Raw genomic sequence first — 20,639 nt, 5'->3', positions numbered from 1 at the left:
TGTAGGTTGGGAGTTAGATCTAGAATAAGGTTCGGTAAACTACAGTTTGAGGGTCAAATCTGGCCTTTCTCTGTTTTTAAAAATATTGATTGAAATGTAGCCACACTCATTCATATACATATTGTCTGTACCTGTATATGTGCTGTGGTGGTAGAGCTGAGTCGTTGTGGCAGAGACTGTGTGGCTGGGAAAGCCTAAAATATTTATGCCCTGTTCCTTTATTGTTTGTTTGTTTATTTATTATTTATTTATTAATTATGAGTAAAGTGATAGAAATTTATTAAGCAAGGAAGCAGAAAAAAAAACCTCTCGGGAGTGAGAGGGGTCCCAAAGCCTAAAATATTTATGCCCTGTTCCTTTATTTTTTATTTATTTATTTATTAGTTATTTATTTATTATGAGTAAAATGATAGAACTTTATTAAGGACACAGAAAAAAAAATCTCTCGGGAGTGAAAGGGGTCCCAACAGGGTTGCCCTGCCCTGTTCCTTTAAAGTAAAATTTTGATAATCTCTGATTCAGGCTTTTACAAATTCAGTTTGCTTTTTTATTTATTTATTTATTTATTTTTTATTTTATTTTTATTTTTATTTTTTTTTAAAGATTTTATTTATTTATTTGAGACAGAGAGAATGAGAGACAGAGAGCATGAGAGGGAGGAGGGTCAGAGGGAGAAGCAGACTCCCTGCCGAGCAGGGAGCCCGATGCGGGACTCGATCCCGGGACTCCAGGATCATGACCTGAGCCGAAGGCAGTCGCCCAACCAACTGAGCCACCCAGGCGCCCCGCTTTTTTTTTTTTTAAAGATTTTATTTATTTATTTGAGAGAGAGAGAATGAGAGACAGAGAGCACGAGAGGGAAGAGGGTCAGAGGGAGAAGCAGGCTCCCCGCCGAGCAGGGAGCCCGATGCGGGACTCGATCCCGGGACTCCAGGATCATGACCTGAGCCGAAGGCAGTCGCTTAACCGACTGAGCCACCCAGGCGCCCGCTTTTTTTTTTTTTAATGAACTTAATAGATGGTCATTTATATTTGCCTCTGTGGCACATAATGTTTTATTGTCTGTATTTTTGTGATGTTAATAGTCATTGCTTATATTCAGGGCTTTTTAAATGATTCACCTACATTTTTGATGGATTTTTTTTTTTGCTGGGCATATAATTTTAGATGGCTGTTTTTCCTTCACTGTTTTCTGGCTTCCGTTCTTTATGACTTATTGTCAGCTCTCAGTCTAATTGTTAGTCTTTGAAGGTAATTTGTTGTTCCTGTATATCTCCCTACCCTCCACTACGTGGATGCTTTTGAGGTTTTCCTGTTTTTATCAGATACACTATACTGGTTTTCTTTTTTTTCAATCTTCTTTAGGTTTATATTGCTTCTTCAGTCTGTGGCTTGGGGTCCTTCATTGGTGTTAGAAAATTCTCACCCATATGCCATTTTCTCTTCTGCCCTGTTCTCATTTCTTCTCCTCCTCAGATTCCTATTATATATTTTTTAGATCTTCTACTCCATTACATTTTTTTAATGTTCTTTCCTGTTTTTAATTGTCTGTGCCTTTTGTTCTGTGCCTAATAGTGTTTTCTTTTGACCTTTCTTCCAATTCACTAATTTTGTTTCTTTGTTTAATCTACTGTCAAGCCCACCCTTGAATCTGTTTAATTATTGTTTTTTTTCATTTCTGTTATTCGTTTGGTTCTTTGTTACAGTTTTCATTTCTCAGAATTCTCCATGAACTGTTATTTATTTCAGTTGTTTTAAAATTGGTTTCTGATTATTATTTTATTTGGGTCTCCTGTGGTCTTTTCTAATGTCAGTTCTTCCCCCTTGTTTTCTGGTCATTTGTTGTTTCCTTGAATGTCTGCTTATTTTTTACTAAGTGCCAGAAACCAAATGTGAAAAATATTGCAGATAGTTTGAGGTTTTGAATGATTGTTCTAGAAACCTAAAACATCTATATATGATTTTTTAAGTTCTGTTGTAAGAATAAATAGAAATAGGAGAAGAGGGAACTGGTAAGAGTCAATTAATAGGATTATCCTGGCTTCCTGATAGAGCAGGAATTTAGAGAAACTGGGAGAAAATGAAGATCTCAAAGAGTATGGAGTGAGACACCTACAAGAGTTGGAGGTTGGCATCAAAGTGGGGATGTTAGACCTTGAGATTAAAATAAAAATAAAGGGAACAAAATTCTATGGAATATAATCGGTGTGTTACTAGAGTTTAGAATTAGTCACATAGTGAAAAGTCAAGGGAGTCTTAATGGGAAGGTGTAGATGTAGGTGTAGGCGTAGGTTAAGTTTTGAAGGAAATAAATTGAGTAAATAGTGAAGAGCAGGAAGAGAATTTCAGGCTACACTGTAATTTTCAACTGCTTTTCTTCTTCACATTTCCTTGGAAATTACTTTAGCCTAATTGTTCTAAAAATGTTTGGCATAGTGTTAGGGGGTAGAGGTGAGGACCAGAAGCCATCATACTTTTTCCACAGGTTCCATACACTCTGGGTGGGTTCATATGACTAGTAAATAGCCAGAACTATAGCTTTAGTCTCAAAACTCTTAATGTCCTATGCGCCTTAATTCTTTGGGGATGTTAATACCTGCCCAACCTATCTCACATAGTTTTTTTGTGAGCATTTCAAAAATAAAATTACTATACAAATGTAACGTGGTTAATAATCACATGGCTGGTGAAAAATTGTGGTTTGTAATTACACTGAAGGAAAATTTTTCAAGAACTTACTACGTATGCATTTCATTTATTCATATAACTTAATTGTGCTAAGTAAAATTTGTGACAGATTTATGTGTGAATTAGAGCATGTCAACATCAGAAGTTAATGTTACATTTTTCTGCTTGAGGGCAAAAATATTATACATACATTCTCATTATCTTTGAGAGAATGAATTTTCTTTTGAAATAGAAATCAAATACTACAAAAGCAAATGAATTGTCACTTGATATAAATTCGAACTCTTAGTTTCTATTTAGATTCTGCAATAAAATTAAAACTGTAGATTATTGGATAGTATATGTCACTTGATCTATTAAATAAATAGAACAGTCCCAGTGCTAAAGGGATGTTATAATTCATAAGCAAAGCAGTATGTTAAAACCTTATTTTAAACTGAAGTATAAAATTGTTTCTCTGTCTCTAGGCAAAATTTGGTTTCTCTAATATTACTGGAATTGATTACTCTCCTTCTGCAATACAGCTTTCTGGAAGTATTATAGAGAAAGAGGGTTTATCTAACATTAAGTTGAAGGTAACTATTATATTACTATTAATTTTTTTATAATAAAAGTTATAAAGTTTAAGCATTTCTAAAGTATATTTGCTAACAATATCTTTTGAACTTATAAATTAAGGATTAATTATAATCCAAATTGAAACATTTTTAAGTAACTTAAAATTTTCAGTCTAGTCAACATGGGGAAGCTATTTTCTCCTCTTCTTTGTGTGCAAATGTGTTCATTCTCTCATGTTTGCGAACACTCACAAATACTAGCTAATGACTTTGGATTAACTAGGTCAAAAAGTTGTAAATACGTAAAGTGATGTAGTGCCACCAAAGATTACTTAGTTTACATTTGTGTCCTATGATCCATAAGGAGATGATGACTCTTGGATTTAATATCTAGCCCAGACTTGTCTGAGCTCTAGAATGATTTAAAAACTGCATATTTTACAGTTCTGCCTGGATAACGATAGTCTCTCATTTAGTCTGAAAGGAAACTCTTAGTTTCTCTATAAACCTGCTTTACCATAGTCTTTCCCATTCACCTGTTGTACTAACCTAAAACCCAAGGAGTCATCCTTGATTCTTCTCTTTTCTTTAAGTCCTATGCCTCATTCTGTTGGTTTTATCTTCAGAGTGTATCAGGCGTGTGATCATTCCTTGCTGTTTCCAATGTGCCCTCCTAAGTCCAAGCTGCCATCATTTCTTGCCTCCCATGGCTGCAGTGGCCTTACTTGGCCTCTCCATTTCTCCTCTTGCCACCCACTGTTTGTTACCACAGGGCAAGCAGAGTGATCACTGCCTTGCTCACAAGCCTCCAAGGGCTTCCCCGTTGCATTGAGAATGGAATCTGAATGCCGACCCCACCTTAGAAAGCCCCTCATTTCTCAACTGTTTTCCTCTTTATTACCAGTATTCCAGTCACACTGGGTTGCTTTCTGCTCTGGAAACATGTCTAGCCTGTCCTTTTCCAGTTTTTATATCTGCTGCTCTCTGTCTTGAATATTCTTGCCCCAGATCTGAGCTTGTTTGGATCAGTCTTGTCAGTCAGATCTGTGGTCAAATATCACCTCCTAGACCTTTCCTGACTACCTTTTCCAAAATATTTCTCTTCCCAGTCACTCACTGTCTTTATTATTCTGTTTTTATTGTCTTCATAGCACTTCATCTAAAATTATTTGTTTAACTTATTTATTTGTTGTCTCTCCCTTTAGAAAATATAAGATATATTCTCATACAGGGACACTTTCTTTTTTGTTTACTCTTATATTCTCAGTGACTGAAAAGTCCCTCCATATAATAGATGTTCATGACATACTTGTTGAATAAGTGAGTACTTTGATACAGGCGTTTCAGATAGGAACTTCTCTAAACTTAGCTCTTAAGAATGGTAGTCATCTTTTGTTTCAGGTATAATGAATACTTCGGTGTGAGGGAAGAGGGAAAAAACCCATGTTCTCTCCACCAATCTTAGTTTTAATGATTTTGAAGTGAAGCCCGTGAAAGTTAGCTATAAAGTTGAAAATATGTTTATTATATGTAAAATGCCATCATAATTAAGTGGTCTTTTTATGTATCATCTTTTACAGATTGTCACTTAAATTCAGGAGAGATTGTGTGTTAATTGTTCTCATAAAAACATTGATTTTTAATATAGGTAGAAGACTTTTTGAATCTTTCCACAAAGCTGTCTGGATTTCATATTTGTATTGACAAAGGGACTTTTGATGCCATAAGCCTTAATCCTGACAATGCGATTGAGAAGAGGAAGCAGTATGTGAAGTCCCTCTCTGGGGCGTTGAACGTGAAAGGCTTTTTTCTAATAACCTCGTGTAATTGGACCAAGGAAGAGTTGCTAGATGAATTCAGTGAAGGTAAATGGCTGTATGTTGTTAATGTGTGCTTACCTCAGGTTTCATATACTTAAATGGGTTTTTTTTGTCCCGTGGCGTTAGTGTTTTACTGTTCCGTTTGTGGGAATTGCCTGTTTTTCTTCTCTTTTAACTATATATGCAAAGGACAAAGAAATAATAGCCAGAGATCCAGAGTCCTTTCTAAAATTTTCCAAGAAATCCTGGCAGTTAGGTACTAACATTTATGAGCCTATAAAAGTTAAGTTCTTCATTTAAGCTATGTAATCTCTTATTTAGAGACTCAAACAGAAAGCACGTATATTGTGCTTCTGACTTTAGTGTACTGATATACTGGTGATCAGTAATGATAGTATTCGGTAATATGCAAATGGAAGTAGTATTTTAAAAAATCTTACGTGAGAGTTTTAATTCTATAGATGTTTTCTGGGTCTTGAAAATGGTCATTTAGGTATTTAGGATTTACCTTCTTTTTAGTGTATATAGAACAATTATTCCTAACATTGCACAGAAACAAAAAGTAGGGACTTTGTAGTAGAAATAGTCCCTATTAATTCTTGAGGAAATATCTACCTTTTTTCAAGGTTTTGGTGCCAAGACAGGATCCTTTCTGGCCCCATTAGGAAAGTATAATTAGTGCTGTATCTACTACATGGGGATCTTGTGAGAATTGAGAATCTGTAATCTATACACAAATATTTTGAGTTCTTTGGCAGACTGTTCCTTGCATGTTTTAAGGAATATTTTACCTGCCAATTTGTTCATGCAGTGCACAGGCATTTCTGGGAAAGTACCTTGAGAATCCAGGACTAGTATTTGCTTGTTTTTTTCACAGACTCTTTTTTAGATTAGCATGAAGTTTTTTTTTAAAGAAATGGGAGGAATTTTTAGGATGGAGTATTGATAAATGATATGGTCTAAATTTTTGTTAAATTTTGAACTTCAGTTGCCACAAGCTGATGGGAAATGAATTTATAACTATATTGCATGCACTTTATCTTTGTTTTCTTTTTGGTAATAAGGGAATAGGCAGTAGGAGGGAGAACACTTAACACATGTCCTTTTGTGTGCATTCAGTGACTTTTCGGCAGGTTATATAATGTAAAACTCGAAGTATTTGAGGCTTGGAATGTGAGCTTGTGGTTTCATTACTATTGCCTCTGGAAAACAAGAATTACATGTGATTTATTGTCTTGTATTTCATGCCATTAATTTTACTATCTTCCATGTTAAATTTGTTTCCTTTAGAACTGTTGAGGCCCTGTATCCATAGTCTTTCCTTCTTCCTGAAGCTTGACAGTTTTAATAAATGCTCGAAGTTAACACTGTGTAGGGCAAGTTTCTTTCCCGGTTTTTAAATACAGGTGTTCTCTTTTACCCTTGGAACAACCAGACAAAAACATATTTGTCTGTCTTTGATAATGAGGAACAGACTTTAGCCTGGTAAAGAGTGCTTAAAATTGTGTCTGTGTCTGAGAACTACTTTAAGTTATGTTCAGTTTTAGAGTTTAATACAGAATTTAAGCAAAATGTTACAACAGGAAATGTTAAATACATACAATTGAAGACATTCTTTAGGCATGTGTCTCTGAGAATATGGTGTTTGGGGTTGGATATAAAACACTAACAGAATACTTGCATCACTGCCCGGGGGCTTGTCAGTGGCTTCTCACGATTGGCTTCCATGGTCCCTTTGGTGTAGGGTGAAGCTTGCTTCACTGGTCTTTTAAGGTTCTTTGCTGCTTTCCTTATTGAAACATAAAACTGTTGAAATAAATCTTGCATTTTTCCTTTATAGCCCTATTTATATAAACATTTTGTGTTGTCATTTGCCAGATTACTTGAATCATTTGCCAGATAGTGGGATGTTCTAATTTGATGTCCAAGGAATTGGACTTTCTTAAAACTACTGAATTAAAAACAACTCCAGAAAACGTATTTTACTGCGGAAATAATCCAGATTCGTTATGAAAAAGATTGAAAAATGTCAATAACCCCAACAAAGATAATTTATTACTTATCACTGGAATACAACCACTTTTAAAATTTTGGTGTATTATTTATTAAAATATAAGCACTTAATTCTGTAGGGTTGGTCCAAGGAGTTAAAAGATTAGTCCTGGAAAATTCACACAGACAGTTCCATTTTCTCTTGAACATTTTTATTAAGTACTTTAAGCATGTGTAAAAATTTCAGAAAACAGGTAGGGTTTGTACCCATGTACCCACAGTGGCTCCATTTTCCAGCATTAAGATATATCCTGTTATTTAAAATCCCTCTTTGGAAAAGTTTTCTTACGATCAGTTTTAATGAGCATTTTAATTTATAGCTATTTGCTAAGATTTGGTGAAGTTTGATTAAGAATATGAAGTAGAATGCACAATGAAACAGTATAAAAGACCAGTTGATACAGTAATATATATTCTTTTATATTTTTTCTTTTTATAAGAGTTATTTCAGCTGAAGCCCAAGGCATAGAAGCATAGAGAATGCAGACACCCCCACCTCCCAGGGAAAAAAATCTGCCCTTCAAACTAATAGTCCCATCACTGAGGGAAACCATGGTTAACTTCCCAGCCTTGCTTGTCTTAGTTTTTAAAAACAAAATAATAAAATGTTAACTTTCCATTTTATTTTATAGTTCAGGAAAATGCCGTGTTATCTTATTTTGATCTTTACAAAATCACTGCGAGGTAGGTAGGGGCGTTGGTAGGTGTAACCTCCTTGCATAGAACCTGAGGGTCCTGGCAGCATATCTTTCACCTAGTAAGTGGTAGAGCTGGAACTTGAACCCAGGACTCTTGAATCCACATTAATTTTTAAATCACGCTGTGCTGCTTTGAAAGTTACTACTTCCTTTTCTTCCCAGATCCTTCGTTAGTTCAGTCTGGGTCTTGATCTTTGGTTACAAACTCTTTTTTGTTGTGGTAAAATATATATAAGGTAAGATTTACCATTTAACCATTTTATTTATTTTTATTTTTATTTTTTTAAAGATTTTATTTATTTATTTGACAGAGAGAGGCAGTGAGAGAGGGAACACAAGCAGTGGGAGTGGGAGAGGGAGAAGCAGGCTTCCCGCGGAGCAGGGAGCCCGATGCGGGGCTCGATCCCAGGACCCCGGGACCATGACCTGAGCCGAAGGCAGACGCTTAACGACTGAGCCACCCAGGCGCCCCCCATTTAACCATTTTAAAACGTACAGTTCTGTGACATTTAGTACGTTTCCATTGTTGTTCAGCTGCGGCCACCATCCATCTCCAGGACTTTTTCATCTACAAATTCATTTTTATTTCCACATTGTCTGACTCTTCTGTATTAAGTACTTTTATACGTGGTGTGGATCGAGTTACTACATATAAGGCCCTCAGAACAGTGCCTGGTTCCTGGTAAGACCTCAGCGCATGATAGCTGCTACCTGCAAGCGAGGTGGTGCAGCAGGCTGAGGGGTGTAAGGGATCGTAGACAGAAAGTGGGGGAAGGAGGGATGGAAGGAAAGCCTCTTTTCTGCAATTTGATTTTGGGCTTGTCTGTTCCGTGTTCAATTTAAAGTGTTAGTGGGTATGCACACTCTGTGCACATACAATAGATCTGAAAAATTATCAAGTGAAATTCAGTCACAGCTTAATAAAGTTTTATAAAAGGTTTGCAAGTACATTGTTCGTACAGATTTCCCTTAACTGTGGGATTCAGTCCCTATTAAAAGTATTTTAATCTTGTCTAACAGGATTTGAACTTTTCGAAGAGCTGCCAACACCCACGTTCAGCTTTGGAGGCAGATCTGGAAACAGTGTAACAGCATTGGTTTTCCAGAAAACGTGAGACTTTTCACTGGACAAATTCAGTTAGCTTTGTTAAGAAGCTCCACATCAAAGTTAACCTGACACAGAAATGCAAGTGCAAATAAATGCTTAGTAAGTACACAGGATGCACATGTTGAATAGATGTAATGGGTTGGTAAGAATATGAACATGTGAGTGGTTGAGTTTTAGAGACCAACCAAGAATCATTTTAAAGTTTTCTTTTGTATTTGAAATGTAAATATTTTTCTCTTCGATTAAAAAAAATTTCCTGTAACTGCTAAACAGTCAAAAACTTTAAAGCAGTAATTGAATTTATAGAAAGCATGTATTCTTGGTTTTTGTACTTTGGTAAAGTTGAATGGAATATAGCTGCTCGTTAAGATTTGACGAAACTACTCCAGGGCCAGAATAATAAACACCAACTTTCTTAGTGTTTTATTAGACTGTCTATAAACATAATAAGTATAATATTTTGGGTTGAATGGTGGTTCTTTAAAAAAAAAAAAAAATTAATACCTGAGGAAAATCCCCTAGTTTTCATGTGTATAATCAAACAAAATCAGAAAAAACAAAAAAACAAAAAAACAAAAAAACCCCACAAAATCAGATAAATGTATGAGTTGATCAAGAAATATTTATTGAGCTTGTATTTTGCTGCTGATGGCCTTTACACACTGTGAAGGATAAACAGGAAGTAGGAAAGACAACTAAGAGATCCTGTTATCTGCTAGCACTGTGTTAAGTTACATTATGATAATTAAGTCACTGAATTCTTCAAATATCTTCTCAAGGTATGTATTAACTTATTCCTGTTTCTACATATCAAAGGGCTAGTATTGGGGCACCTGACTGGCTCAGTTGGTAGAGCATGTGACTTGATCTCGGGGTTGTGAGTTCGAGCCCCACATTGGATAGAGAGATTACTTAAAAATAAGATCTTTATGTATTTATTTTAAAGGTTTTATTTATTTGTCAGAGAGAGAGCGCACAAGCAGGGGGAGCGGCAGGTAGAGCTAAACAGGGAGCCTGATTCGGGACTCAGTCCCAGGACCCCAGGATCATGACCTGAGCCGAAGGCAGACGTTTAACCAACTAAGCCACCCGGGCATCCCGAAATAAAATCTTAAAAAAAAAAAAAAAAAAAAAAGGCTAGTATAAGATGGAGCCAGGATTCTTTGGGTCTGATTAAAACCCGTTCTCTTCCCCTAGAATATTCTGCTTCCCAAGGTGCTAAGTCTCTGCCTTATTGGTACTTAAAGTTCAGTAGGGGAACCAGGACTGGTCCAGAGAAGTTTAATAGTTGGATTTTCAAGAGCTCTGCGGCTTCTTGTTAGTGACAGTGTTGGTCTGTGGACTGTGAGTTAGTAAGTCTTCCTTCACCATTTTTCTCCATCTCTCTTTTGTCCTAATCGAGAACTGAATAGTGTCATTCTTTTGTGAAAGGGTGCTGTAGGCTATATGTATATATAAGCCTTCAGAGACATGGGGACAAAGATGTTTTAGTTAGGGCTGATTCAGAAGAGAAACAGTTTGTTTATTAACGTTTTTGAAGAGATATGTTAATATATGCCATTTTTCTATTTGGGCTAATATTTTCATATTGGAGCCACGATACAATTTTTTATGATTTTCAGCTTTTTGGGTCTGTTGAATTTTTGTTTGATAAATGTTAACCTAGTAATGAGTAAGTCTAGCATTACAATCCTTTTTCTTTTGTGTGTGTGTCTGAGTGGGGGCAGGGGGTGGAGGGAGAAGAGGGGTTTGATTTAAACCAACATTAATCAACTATTAAGATTACTACCTGCCTTGCACAAGATGACTGAAGACATTTACATTAGCTTTCAACACAAATAACATTGTTTGAAAAGCTTTCATTTTTAACATGTAAAGAGTGAGAAGTTACTTCAAAATATATGTGATTTAAGCTTAAGAAAAATTGTGTTGATTTTACAAACTAGGCGAAGGATCTTAAACCACAGAAAAATAGTTTATAATTTATTGAGGCGATCTGGTCTTTGTTGTTTTTTCATGTTACTGTTCCTTGATATCAAATATGATAGTAGTGTGGAAGTACTTTTTTTTAGAATTTTGAGTTGTTACGTATGCTATTTTAAAGCACCACTCTAACAGAATGGGCTTTCTGTGCCACCAGACTGACGCATTGGGTTTGATTCACTGATAGCTTGGAGCGGGCCTTTGTTGAAAAGCTCTGCAAGTCACCCTCGTGGCAGAGTATGTATGTTCCATTTGCAAAGATGGAGGATTTGGGGGAATCGTGGAGCTGTTGCTCAGGTCAGGAGAAGGGATTTGTCATCTCTCCTTATCAGTTAATCCTGCTGGAAGCCGGCCTCTCAGAGGTTGAAATTAGAACAAATGGAAGGTCCGAAAATCAAACAGTAAATTAGTATTTTCAAATAATACCACACTTTAAAAAACCAGGCTAGGAAATGGCCCCAAATTACTGAAGCAAATCGTAAATATGTGACTATTAAACTGAGTTTTGTTAAAGCACATGACTGTGTGGGTGACTGGAAGGAATTATACGGTTATAAAAGGGAGCAGTGAGTTATGTAGTGAGCGCTGGTTTCTCTGCATAAGAAGTTGGAATTGTAATTTTATTTCATCAAAAGACACTCTTATTTTGAGGAAACTTGTTTGAAATGCAAACGAAGTTTCTCTCCAGAGCCTGCACGCCATTGTTGCTTCTCATTACGATGTTATGAGCCGGCACTTCGCTTCTGTGTGGAGGAAGCGCACAGGCCAGTCCGAAGGGATTTGAGGCTGAATGGGTGGGTTACACCAATTAACAAATAGAAAGTTTTCAGAACATTTCGTCTTAAGCCAGGTGCACAAGTCAGAGTTGCTTTTTGGGGCTGGCATTTATGCATATGAGAATCAAACCTGACACTACTCTTGGCAGCTTGACTGAAGCCATTTTAAAATAAGTACAAACTGTCCTAGAATTGATTTTCCCCCATTGTAGTAGCAGCAAGTTGGCCTTTCTTCTTCGTCTGTGACACGCATGCAGTTTTCTGTTATTTGGGGGGGAAGAAGGGAGGTAAACATACACAAAAGACTTCTAGTTTTTGAGTGAATAATGTGTTTCAGTTCACTTACTATTTTTAGTTTTCTGTGGCTCTGTAATATAGTACTGTATGTTGGCCTTAATTCACGTTCACCCGGAATATAGTAGAAAGCTTCATTTTTAAGGAGCCTGTGTTAGCCTCCAACCGTTGAAATATTTTTCCCTAAATTGATATGCAAAGAAATAGAGTATCCCTGCTTATGTCAATCGACTCTGATTTATGTTTTCTTAAATAATTTTATTTTATGTATTTATGCATGCATGTATGTGTCTGTCTGCTAGTCCATAATGAAAATATATACAAATGTGAAAACTCAGTTGCTCTCCAGGCTAGCATTCTGCTGCTGTGGGGAGGCCTGGGTTTGATTTCCTGTTGTTGGCACTGTGAACTAGAGTGTACGTGCTCCAGAGACAGCTTTCTGCTTTGAAAGCAAGAGACCAAGTGTCTTGTGTTCCACAGTAGTAACCTCTTTAGCTAATTGTGTGTGTGGGGGGGTGTGTTGATGGGCTCTGAAAGGAGTCTTGTCTAGTACACTCCACTGGAAGGAGGCTGCCCATGACCTAGAGCTTGATTGTGGGAGACCAGGAGCATGGTAGGTTGAAGGACAATTGCTTAGTGGGAAAAAATTAGGAAACCCTTGTCATTTCTCTGTTAGGCAGGAAACAGAGATGTCCTTAGACGAAGGGGGAGCACATGAGCATGTTTTATTAACAGTTAATGGAAGAAAATTAATGCTAATTTATTCTTCATACACACCATGCAATTTGTTAGAAAAGTAAAAGAATAGTTTGAAATTCTTTGGTCAATTGATGGATTCCTATGTTAGGGGCATAGAAATGAAACTCAACATTAAGCAGACAAATACCCAAGCCCACAGGCTACATAAATGCTGAATAAAACCAGCTCTACAATGGAACTCTGAAAAGCGAGGGGTAAGAAGCCTAATGAATGATTGAATATGACCTTCGCAAAATCCCTGGAGTGTTGTTGAAAGATCATTCATTTCCAGCTTAGATGTCAAGATGGGCTCCAGTAACCAGGAAAAAAGAGAGCTTGAGTCGGTACTTACTGAGTTTTAAAAATCTTTACAACTCAGTGCATTAGACTAATCATTAAAAGGGCTTCTCTAACTGAATTTTGAGCTGTCACTGTGTAGACCTGTAGTTTAGGCCCAGGGAAACCAAATTAAAAAGATAGGAATAATTCGCAAGACATGAATGTATCAATATCCTGCTTTTATGGAGTAGAACTTCAAAAACTGGATGTAGAGGCTGGCCGAATGTACTTTTGTCATGCTGATACCATTGTAAGAAAGACTTACAACCAAGAGATCAATTGTGCCTTAGAGTATTTGCAAATTACTTGCCCAGTTTATTAGAGGAAGATAGGGAAAAAACCAAAATGTACTTTTTTCATTTTTAAGTGGCCCATTCTGAAGAAGTGATAAATTCTTTTATGTTATATTTTAAAATATGTATTGTTATTACTGCATCGGAAAATAAGTATGTTTGTGGGTGATCTTTATTGTACATGCTATCCAGAAGCTTTGTAAGAAAAGCCAATCTAACACATTTGTTTTCCCAAATACCTAAAATTTTACACATGAACCAGGATTAGCATATCCTGGATGTTATATGAGGAGCTGAAAAAGAAATATGAAAACACTCCTGTTGAATAAGGGGACCATGAACTGTATTTCTCATTTTTCATCAACATACTTACAGATGTGAAGCTGTTTATTATTCTCTGTGACTCTAGCAGAATAGAAGTGCTGTTGGGATGGTCGCAGCTCTCCTGCTCAGGCGGTCCAAGCTGCTTGTCAAAGATGGGCGGAGTCAGGGGGAGGGAGCTAAATGGAGCAGAGAGTGGGTGCTGCCGGCGCACGTTTTCTCCTCACCCCTCCTCTAGTATGAAAATGTCAGTCCTTTGTTCCCATCTAATTTTAGTACATCCTGGCTAAAAAAAAAAAAAAAAAAAAAAAAAAAAGTTAGGATGCTTTCCAACCTTGGAACTTGGAGGGGTGGGGTGGGCGGGGAAAGAGGAGAGGAAGGAGCAGTTTACATTCTGTATCCGTCTGCCTTTCTGCGACAGCATCTAGCCCCTATTCTGTTGATTCTGGTAATGAAATAAATTTAGATGCACTGAAGCAGCAATAATTAAGTTTTCCTTCCATGTCCTCAACAAGAAGCCTAGTTGGAGTCTGAATGGGGAAAATCATAATGTGGCATTTAATAAAACATACTGGGCTAAATTAAAGAGCTGTGTGCAAGTTTTGGAAGACAGGCCTGAAATTGTGAATGAAAAACTGCATGTTGTCTTACTTATAAATATAACCTTTTGAGGCCCATTTGTGATTCAGCAAAACTGCTTTTATGCTGTTGTTTTGAATGAGAATAATATTTGTTGATTTTTGAGAAGCCATCATAAGCAAGGCACACAAGTCAGAGGTGTTTATTCCTTGTGGAAACCTTCACAAGTGTAGAGGGAAAGCTCAGATTTCGTGAAGAGAACCAGTTGGGTCAAAGAATTGATAATATAGTTTGTTCAAGAGATAGGACTGAATTCCATATGGTTTTGTAGTTGGAAGTGCCGATTGTTATGGTTATTATTTAATTAAAAAGTAATTAACCAGGAGCGCCTGGGTGGGAAGCCTGCTTCTCCCTCTCCCACTCCCCCTGCTTGTGTTCCCTCTCTCACGGTCTGTCAAATAAATAAAATCTAAAAAAAAAAAAAATTAACCAGATTAAGCTATGAGGGGAAATCCACATACTGAACCCCACTGTGAAATAAGCTGGTCTTTTCCAGAGGTTTGTTGCTTTAGTGCTCTGAGTTTTCCTCTTGGAATCTCTGTATGGTAAAGATGTTAGGTAGCCAGAAGTAAGAGGGATCATTTTGTTATTAAGTCCATTTGATTAGTGATTTAATTTGTGACACATGCAGTATCACATTATTTTCTGAACTTGAAATTTATTTTCGTTCCTTTCATTTTATAGTAACCTAGTGTTGAAAATCTGTTAAGTAATACAGTAAATATCAAAGAGAAATGATTTTTTGGGGGGATTTGGTAGGAAAAAATGATGGGAATATAGGCAGGTCGCTTTCCTTTTCTGGGCTTCAGTTTTCCTCTCTGTAAAATTAGGGCATTCAGTAGGTGATATTTAGTTTTTCTCTACCCCTGTACTAGTCAGCTTGGGCTACCATTGACTGTGTGGCTTAAACAACAGAAATTTACTTTTCATAGTCCGGAGACTGGGAAGTCCAAGGTCAAGGTGCAAACAAGGCAGGCTTCATTCTGAGGTCTCTACTCTTGGCTTGCAGGTGGCTGCCATTCCCCTGTATGTTCACATGGCCTCCTTGTGCATGCTTACAAGGGAGAGAGTGTGGGAGCAGGCTTTCCTGTGTCTCTTCTTAGAAGGGCGATAATTCCATCAGGAGAGCCCCACCCACATGACTTCATCTAACTACGATTACCGCCTAGAGGCCCCACTTGCAAATACCATCACACTGGGGCTTAGGGCTTCAACATGTGAATTTGGGGGCAGGAAACAAACATTCAATCCATAATACCTGCTGAAATTGATCCAAGATTTAGAGAAGGGCTTATGATTTAGGTTAGAAATACAGGTTTCCACGATATATGAAAAGTTTAAATGCTCCCATTAGCTAAATATCAGTTGTTAGGTCACTTTACCGTTCTGTTAAGTCACGGTGTCTATGTATATGAGAAATAGATGTACATATAATAAAACATTTGGAGCAAAAATCATGTATTTTTCCATCTAAGACATCTTTGCACATTCATTGGTAAACTTTAGATTTTGGTATCGTTTGTCTCTCATATATATTTTTGATAATTTAGTTTGTATTTGTTTGACCATGTTTTATCCAAGAAACTCAGAAATTTACATCTGATTGTTTAGTCTCCTTCAATTTTACATACAGAAAGAGATCAAGATTGGGGTCTAAGCAAACACAAAGGAATCATACTCACAGATGATCTAATTTAGAACCATAAAGTCCCAGGGCTCTGAGACCTTCTCATGCTACACAGAGACCCATGCTTGAGTAGATAGTATATGGGTCTGCCCTTCTCAGGCCTTGTAACCTCTCTGGGTTACTGTCTTTCTGTCCTCTACCTCAGGGATGCTGAAGTATGTTAAAGGTGCTGGGAAAGTGCCTAATGGATAGTAATACTTACTTAAACGTGGTTTCCCTTCGGAGCCTTTCTTCAGAGCAGTTCCAGTGTAGTGGAGAGAGAAGCAGTTGTGGAGACCTTCTGTAACAGGGTCAGGAATGTTAGAAGAATTAGTGTGAAGCAGCTTAGCATGATTCCTAGCACACACCAGTCACTAGTCTTTTCTCCAAGAACTCCTTCTCCCCATTGTAGCTAATGTATTGACTTGTTGGAAATTGTATCCTTCAGTGCCACTGAGTTAATATATTCAGTTCGACTGTATTCTAAGAGTGTTTAGATGAGGGAAGAGAGGAGGAGTGGTAGATAAGTGAGTAAGAGTGAACATTTGCAACAGGTGGGCCTTCCAGAACCTCTTAAAAAATCCTACTGTGTAGCTCCTCCTTGAGTCTATAGATAGGGCTGGTGCTGAAGCACCTTTTTATTTAGCTAAGAAATGAGGATCAGATAGAATGCCAGATTTTCACTGAATGTTCTTTATGATGTGTTTCAGCAGACTCCTTAAGAATACTCAGATTTAAGATCATTGCTTAAGTGATAATTATTTAGTAATAAATGTAGGTACAGTGGGGAAAATGTTCATGTGGATGCATTGGAATTGGTCAAGGACTTGGTGCACCTTTCTTCATTAGGTCTGCATACTAAGGCATTATTTCCAGTGACATGAAACAAGGGAACTATGAGCAGGTCCCTTAACTAACCATGCATTAGGTTTAATGAAAACCGAGTTGGATTTGGGTTTTCCTGGGCATTTAGGAACCAGTGGGCTAAGATTTTATCATTGATTTCTACCTTTGCATCATCTAGATTTGATTTCTTTGATCAGTGAATCATATTTATTTTCCTTGTTTTAAGTTGAGTTAATGGTGCCATTCACAGTGACATTTCAAAGTTTGATGTTGGATAATACTTTAGTTTATCTGATATGACCTTAGTTTATACTGGAACTGACAGTATCGTATATAATTTACAGTGAAACAGTTGTTTATCCTAGTCTAGAAAACATTTGATTTTCAAATTTGTTTGTTTATTTAACCTTTTTATTGGCGGTTAAGTGACTATCTCAGTGCCTGGGCTGCTTAGTGTGACTGGGGAAATGCTGGCCAGAGCAGTGTCACTTTCTCTGTTCAGCCTCAAAGAGCTTAAGTCTTTGAACTATTTTTAAAAAGTTCTATAGATGGGGTGCCTTGGTGGCTCCGTTGTTGAGCGGCTGCCTTCAGCTCAGGTCATGATCCCAGGGTCCTGGGATCGAGCCCCGCATCGGGCTCCCTTCTCGGCGGGAAGCCTGCTTCTCCCTCTCCCACTCCCCCTGCTTGTGTTCCCTCTCTGGCTGTGTCTCTGTCAAATAAATAAATAAATAATCTTAAAAAAAAAAAAAAAGTTCTATAGGGATGAGGTCAATATGATGATAATGTATGTCCGTAGGATAGTTTACTAAAGTTAGGTAGTTTAATAGTACTATGGTTAAGTAACCTGGTTTTGATCAAGATTTTTGTTTGTTTGTTTTGTTTCTTTGTGAAAGTTAAGAGAAGCTGTAAAGTAGTATTTAAAATAGTAAGCTAACTTCTCATATCAGTTCTTCTCTGTTTTAGATCAGGTGCAGGGTATGTGCATACAAAATAGGCAAGGCTAGTCCCTCAGAAACAGTAATGGGTACAATAAAACAAAACGTCTTTGCTTTTGGTTAAAATAGAAGATTGACAAACTGCTGAGTGGAGTTAAGAAGTTCACAGACTAACATGCCATGTAGGGCACATGTTCTTTTCATACTGCTCCCAGGGATGTTCTACCCCTTGGAGCCGGAGACTGATTTTTTTTCTTGATATTTTAAATCCAAAGGATTCAGTCTTTAGATTGGGTATTCAAACTCTGTGAAATCACAAACTGTATGTAGTTTCACAGTTTCCTTTCTACCTAATGAAAATGAAATTCAGTCTGTTTAATTTTTATGGGGATAGGCAGGATGGCAGTAGCTTTGAGCATATCACTAGGGATGAGTTAAAAATAGATTTTTCTTGAGGCAGTGACTTATATGGTAGATAGTTGACAGGAGAGAAAAATTAAGTTAAATTTTGGGCTTGTATCGTAAATACTAAATCTGAATTCCACTTAAGGGTATATAAGAAAAAAATTGAAATGGTTTTCATTTGAAGATGATAGCATAAACATTTAGTGTGGGTGTGCTGTTGAAATATTTTCTAGATAAAACTTAATGTGTAACAATATGAAAATATTGTAACTTGTTTTTAGTTACGTATTTGGTGGAGTAACTGAGGCCAGGCTAGGTTATAGGTGACTAACCATGTTAATAGTGACATTAGAGTACTTCAGCTCAGATCATAAATAGATCGGGGAAAGGTCAAGAATGAATTATGCTTTTCAGTGTTACTAATAAAATAGTAAAATAGGTTTGGTAAGTTTTACATACACCAGTAACTTTGACTGTAGATTGTGAAAAGCCTTCATTATACTTACTTTTGCTTATTTACCATGCATAAACTTTTCAATGTCAGTTTTTTTCATGTTTGTGTTTTCTGGTAGCACATAACACCGATAGCTACTATTAACTTGCCAAAAAAGGAAAAAAAATAGCAAATTGAAATAAGTTTTAACTGTTGCTCTGTTCTTTTTAGCTTACATTACCCAGTGTTCTTCCATCCAGTGAGTTGCAAGCGTGACATTTGCTGTGTTTTCAGCACCTGCCAACTTGGAAACCAGGGTTTGTACTCAGGACTTAGGCTTACAACCCACACTTTGTGGTGCACAATGCTGTCCCAGCTGGCAGGCTTCGTACCTCAATGGTGCTAGACGTTTGGTTACAAAGCTGGGCCGATTCACGTGCACTGATTTCAATAGGCATTCCGCTTCAGGCTGCTTTCAACTCTCATTTTGTATCAAAGGAGTTAGATTGGTATCATTAAATTCACTGCCATGGTTATTTTTCAATGAAAATAAATTTGTTTTCTTTAGTTCTTGAATCAAAAAGTAACTGTCTTCAAGAATCAAAGTACCTCTTAAAAAAGATATGTGCATAGATATGGGAGATACCCCTGTCTGTCTCTCTGTGTAGATATATCTGTCTATATGGAAGAGATTCCAGGCAGAGCTATAATTCATTTTCATCAGTGGAAAGGTTTCAGAACACAATATAAAAAGGACAGAAAGGGAAGAACAGAAGGATTAGTGTGTTACCACAATGCTTATGTAGGTAGGGCTGTTAGTTGTAGCTGGCTCATAGATGTGGGAACAATTATAGAACTTATTTTTCTGAATAAGGTCTATGTAAGAAAATTGTTCCTATAGTAGATTCAGATTTTTGGCTTTCATCTATAACCAAAAACTTTACATATTATTCAAAGAAATGTATTTTGCTAACTTGTTGTCTTTCAGTAGCCAATTTCTTTGAAAATGGTTCAGGTGGACTTGGGTCATGTCTGTCTTCCCATCATCTGTTATAAGCAATTTTAAAAGCTTCTGCTTTATAAAAGATCTTTTCAGTTTTAGAAAGGACAGTGTGAAATGTGAATGACTGGCTTTTAATACAAGATGTGACAAAGAGGCAGTGGCTTTTGGAAGCTGAATAAAGGGGTTACTACACACATCTGCATACTGTGCTGTTGGGTCCAATGTATAACAAGTTTGATGTTTGTTTCACTCACTTTATTCTAAAAAGAATACTATGTTACTCTCAGAGACAAACTAGTTTATCACTTTTTAGTGGTGAACTCTTTACAGCCATAGGCACACATAGGTTTGTTGGGTAAAACTGAACAACATTGACTGGTACTTGCTAAGACTTCAAAGCTTAGCTCCTTGTTGCTTGAATATCACATTAATCTGGTTCTAAAGGCACAAAAATAAAACACCCACTAACTACCTAGGACACTCCTTAGTGCGAATTAAAACCCAACCTTTACCCTCCTCTGCACAAATGTGCTTAGGTGAATACTTGATTAGCTTGTTGATACAAGTTATAGTTGGTTACACCCTTTCTTAATAAAATACACCCTTATTGTCTTCTGTTGCTTAAGAGCTTTACACTTGGAAAAGGGGAACTCTCTAGTATAGAGTGATCCTCAGTTTAAATTCTCCCAGGCAGTTTTGAGTAGACATGATGCGTGCCATGTACACAAGCATTCCTCCATTTGGGGTGTCTGCTTCGAGCGGGGCCAGGAGGGCCTGTATTGCTGTGCTTTATCCCTGGGTTTCACACGCTGGTCTTGCAGTGAGACTGTATGTAATCCCTACATTTTATATTTCCCACTTGTTCATGGTTTACCCAAGTTAGTGTTGTTGATCAATGATAATGGAAAAGTTACAAGTGATCATTTTTGGATTATTTATGGGTTTATTCCTAAACTGGCTTATGAATTTGTGTTTAGGTGCCTGGTTGTACTCTAAATCTGGTTTTGATTTGGCTTTGACCTTTAAGGATTGAACAAAGGTAGAC

At 37.0% G+C, this 20,639-nt stretch overlaps 1 protein-coding gene across 4 annotated transcripts in view; it reads left to right on the top strand.

Annotated features, from left to right (window-relative positions):
* Positions 1–20,639, top strand: part of EEF1AKMT2 (EEF1A lysine methyltransferase 2) — a 90,598-nt gene that overhangs the window by 13,347 nt on the left and 56,612 nt on the right. For 2 of the 4 annotated variants that reach the window (XM_045879029.3, XM_045879030.3), the window contains exons 4-6: positions 3,156–3,263; positions 4,894–5,110; positions 8,836–18,982. In XM_045879029.3, the coding sequence (XP_045734985.1) occupies positions 3,156–3,263; positions 4,894–5,110; positions 8,836–8,930 (420 nt within the window). In that variant the 3' untranslated portion in view covers positions 8,931–18,982. Of the gene's footprint in view, positions 1–3,155; positions 3,264–4,893; positions 5,111–8,835; positions 18,983–20,639 lie in introns of those variants that run through there. The other 2 variants (XR_010412612.1, XR_010412611.1) reach the window with 2 other exon arrangements.

The sequence above is a fragment of the Mirounga angustirostris genome, unplaced genomic scaffold (genome assembly GCF_029215605.1).
Source record: "Mirounga angustirostris isolate CCGP_5_RB_7025 unplaced genomic scaffold, mMirAng1.0.hap1 SCAF_6, whole genome shotgun sequence".
Taxonomy (NCBI): domain Eukaryota; kingdom Metazoa; phylum Chordata; class Mammalia; order Carnivora; family Phocidae; genus Mirounga; species Mirounga angustirostris.
This window is presented reverse-complemented; position numbering and strand designations above follow the sequence as displayed.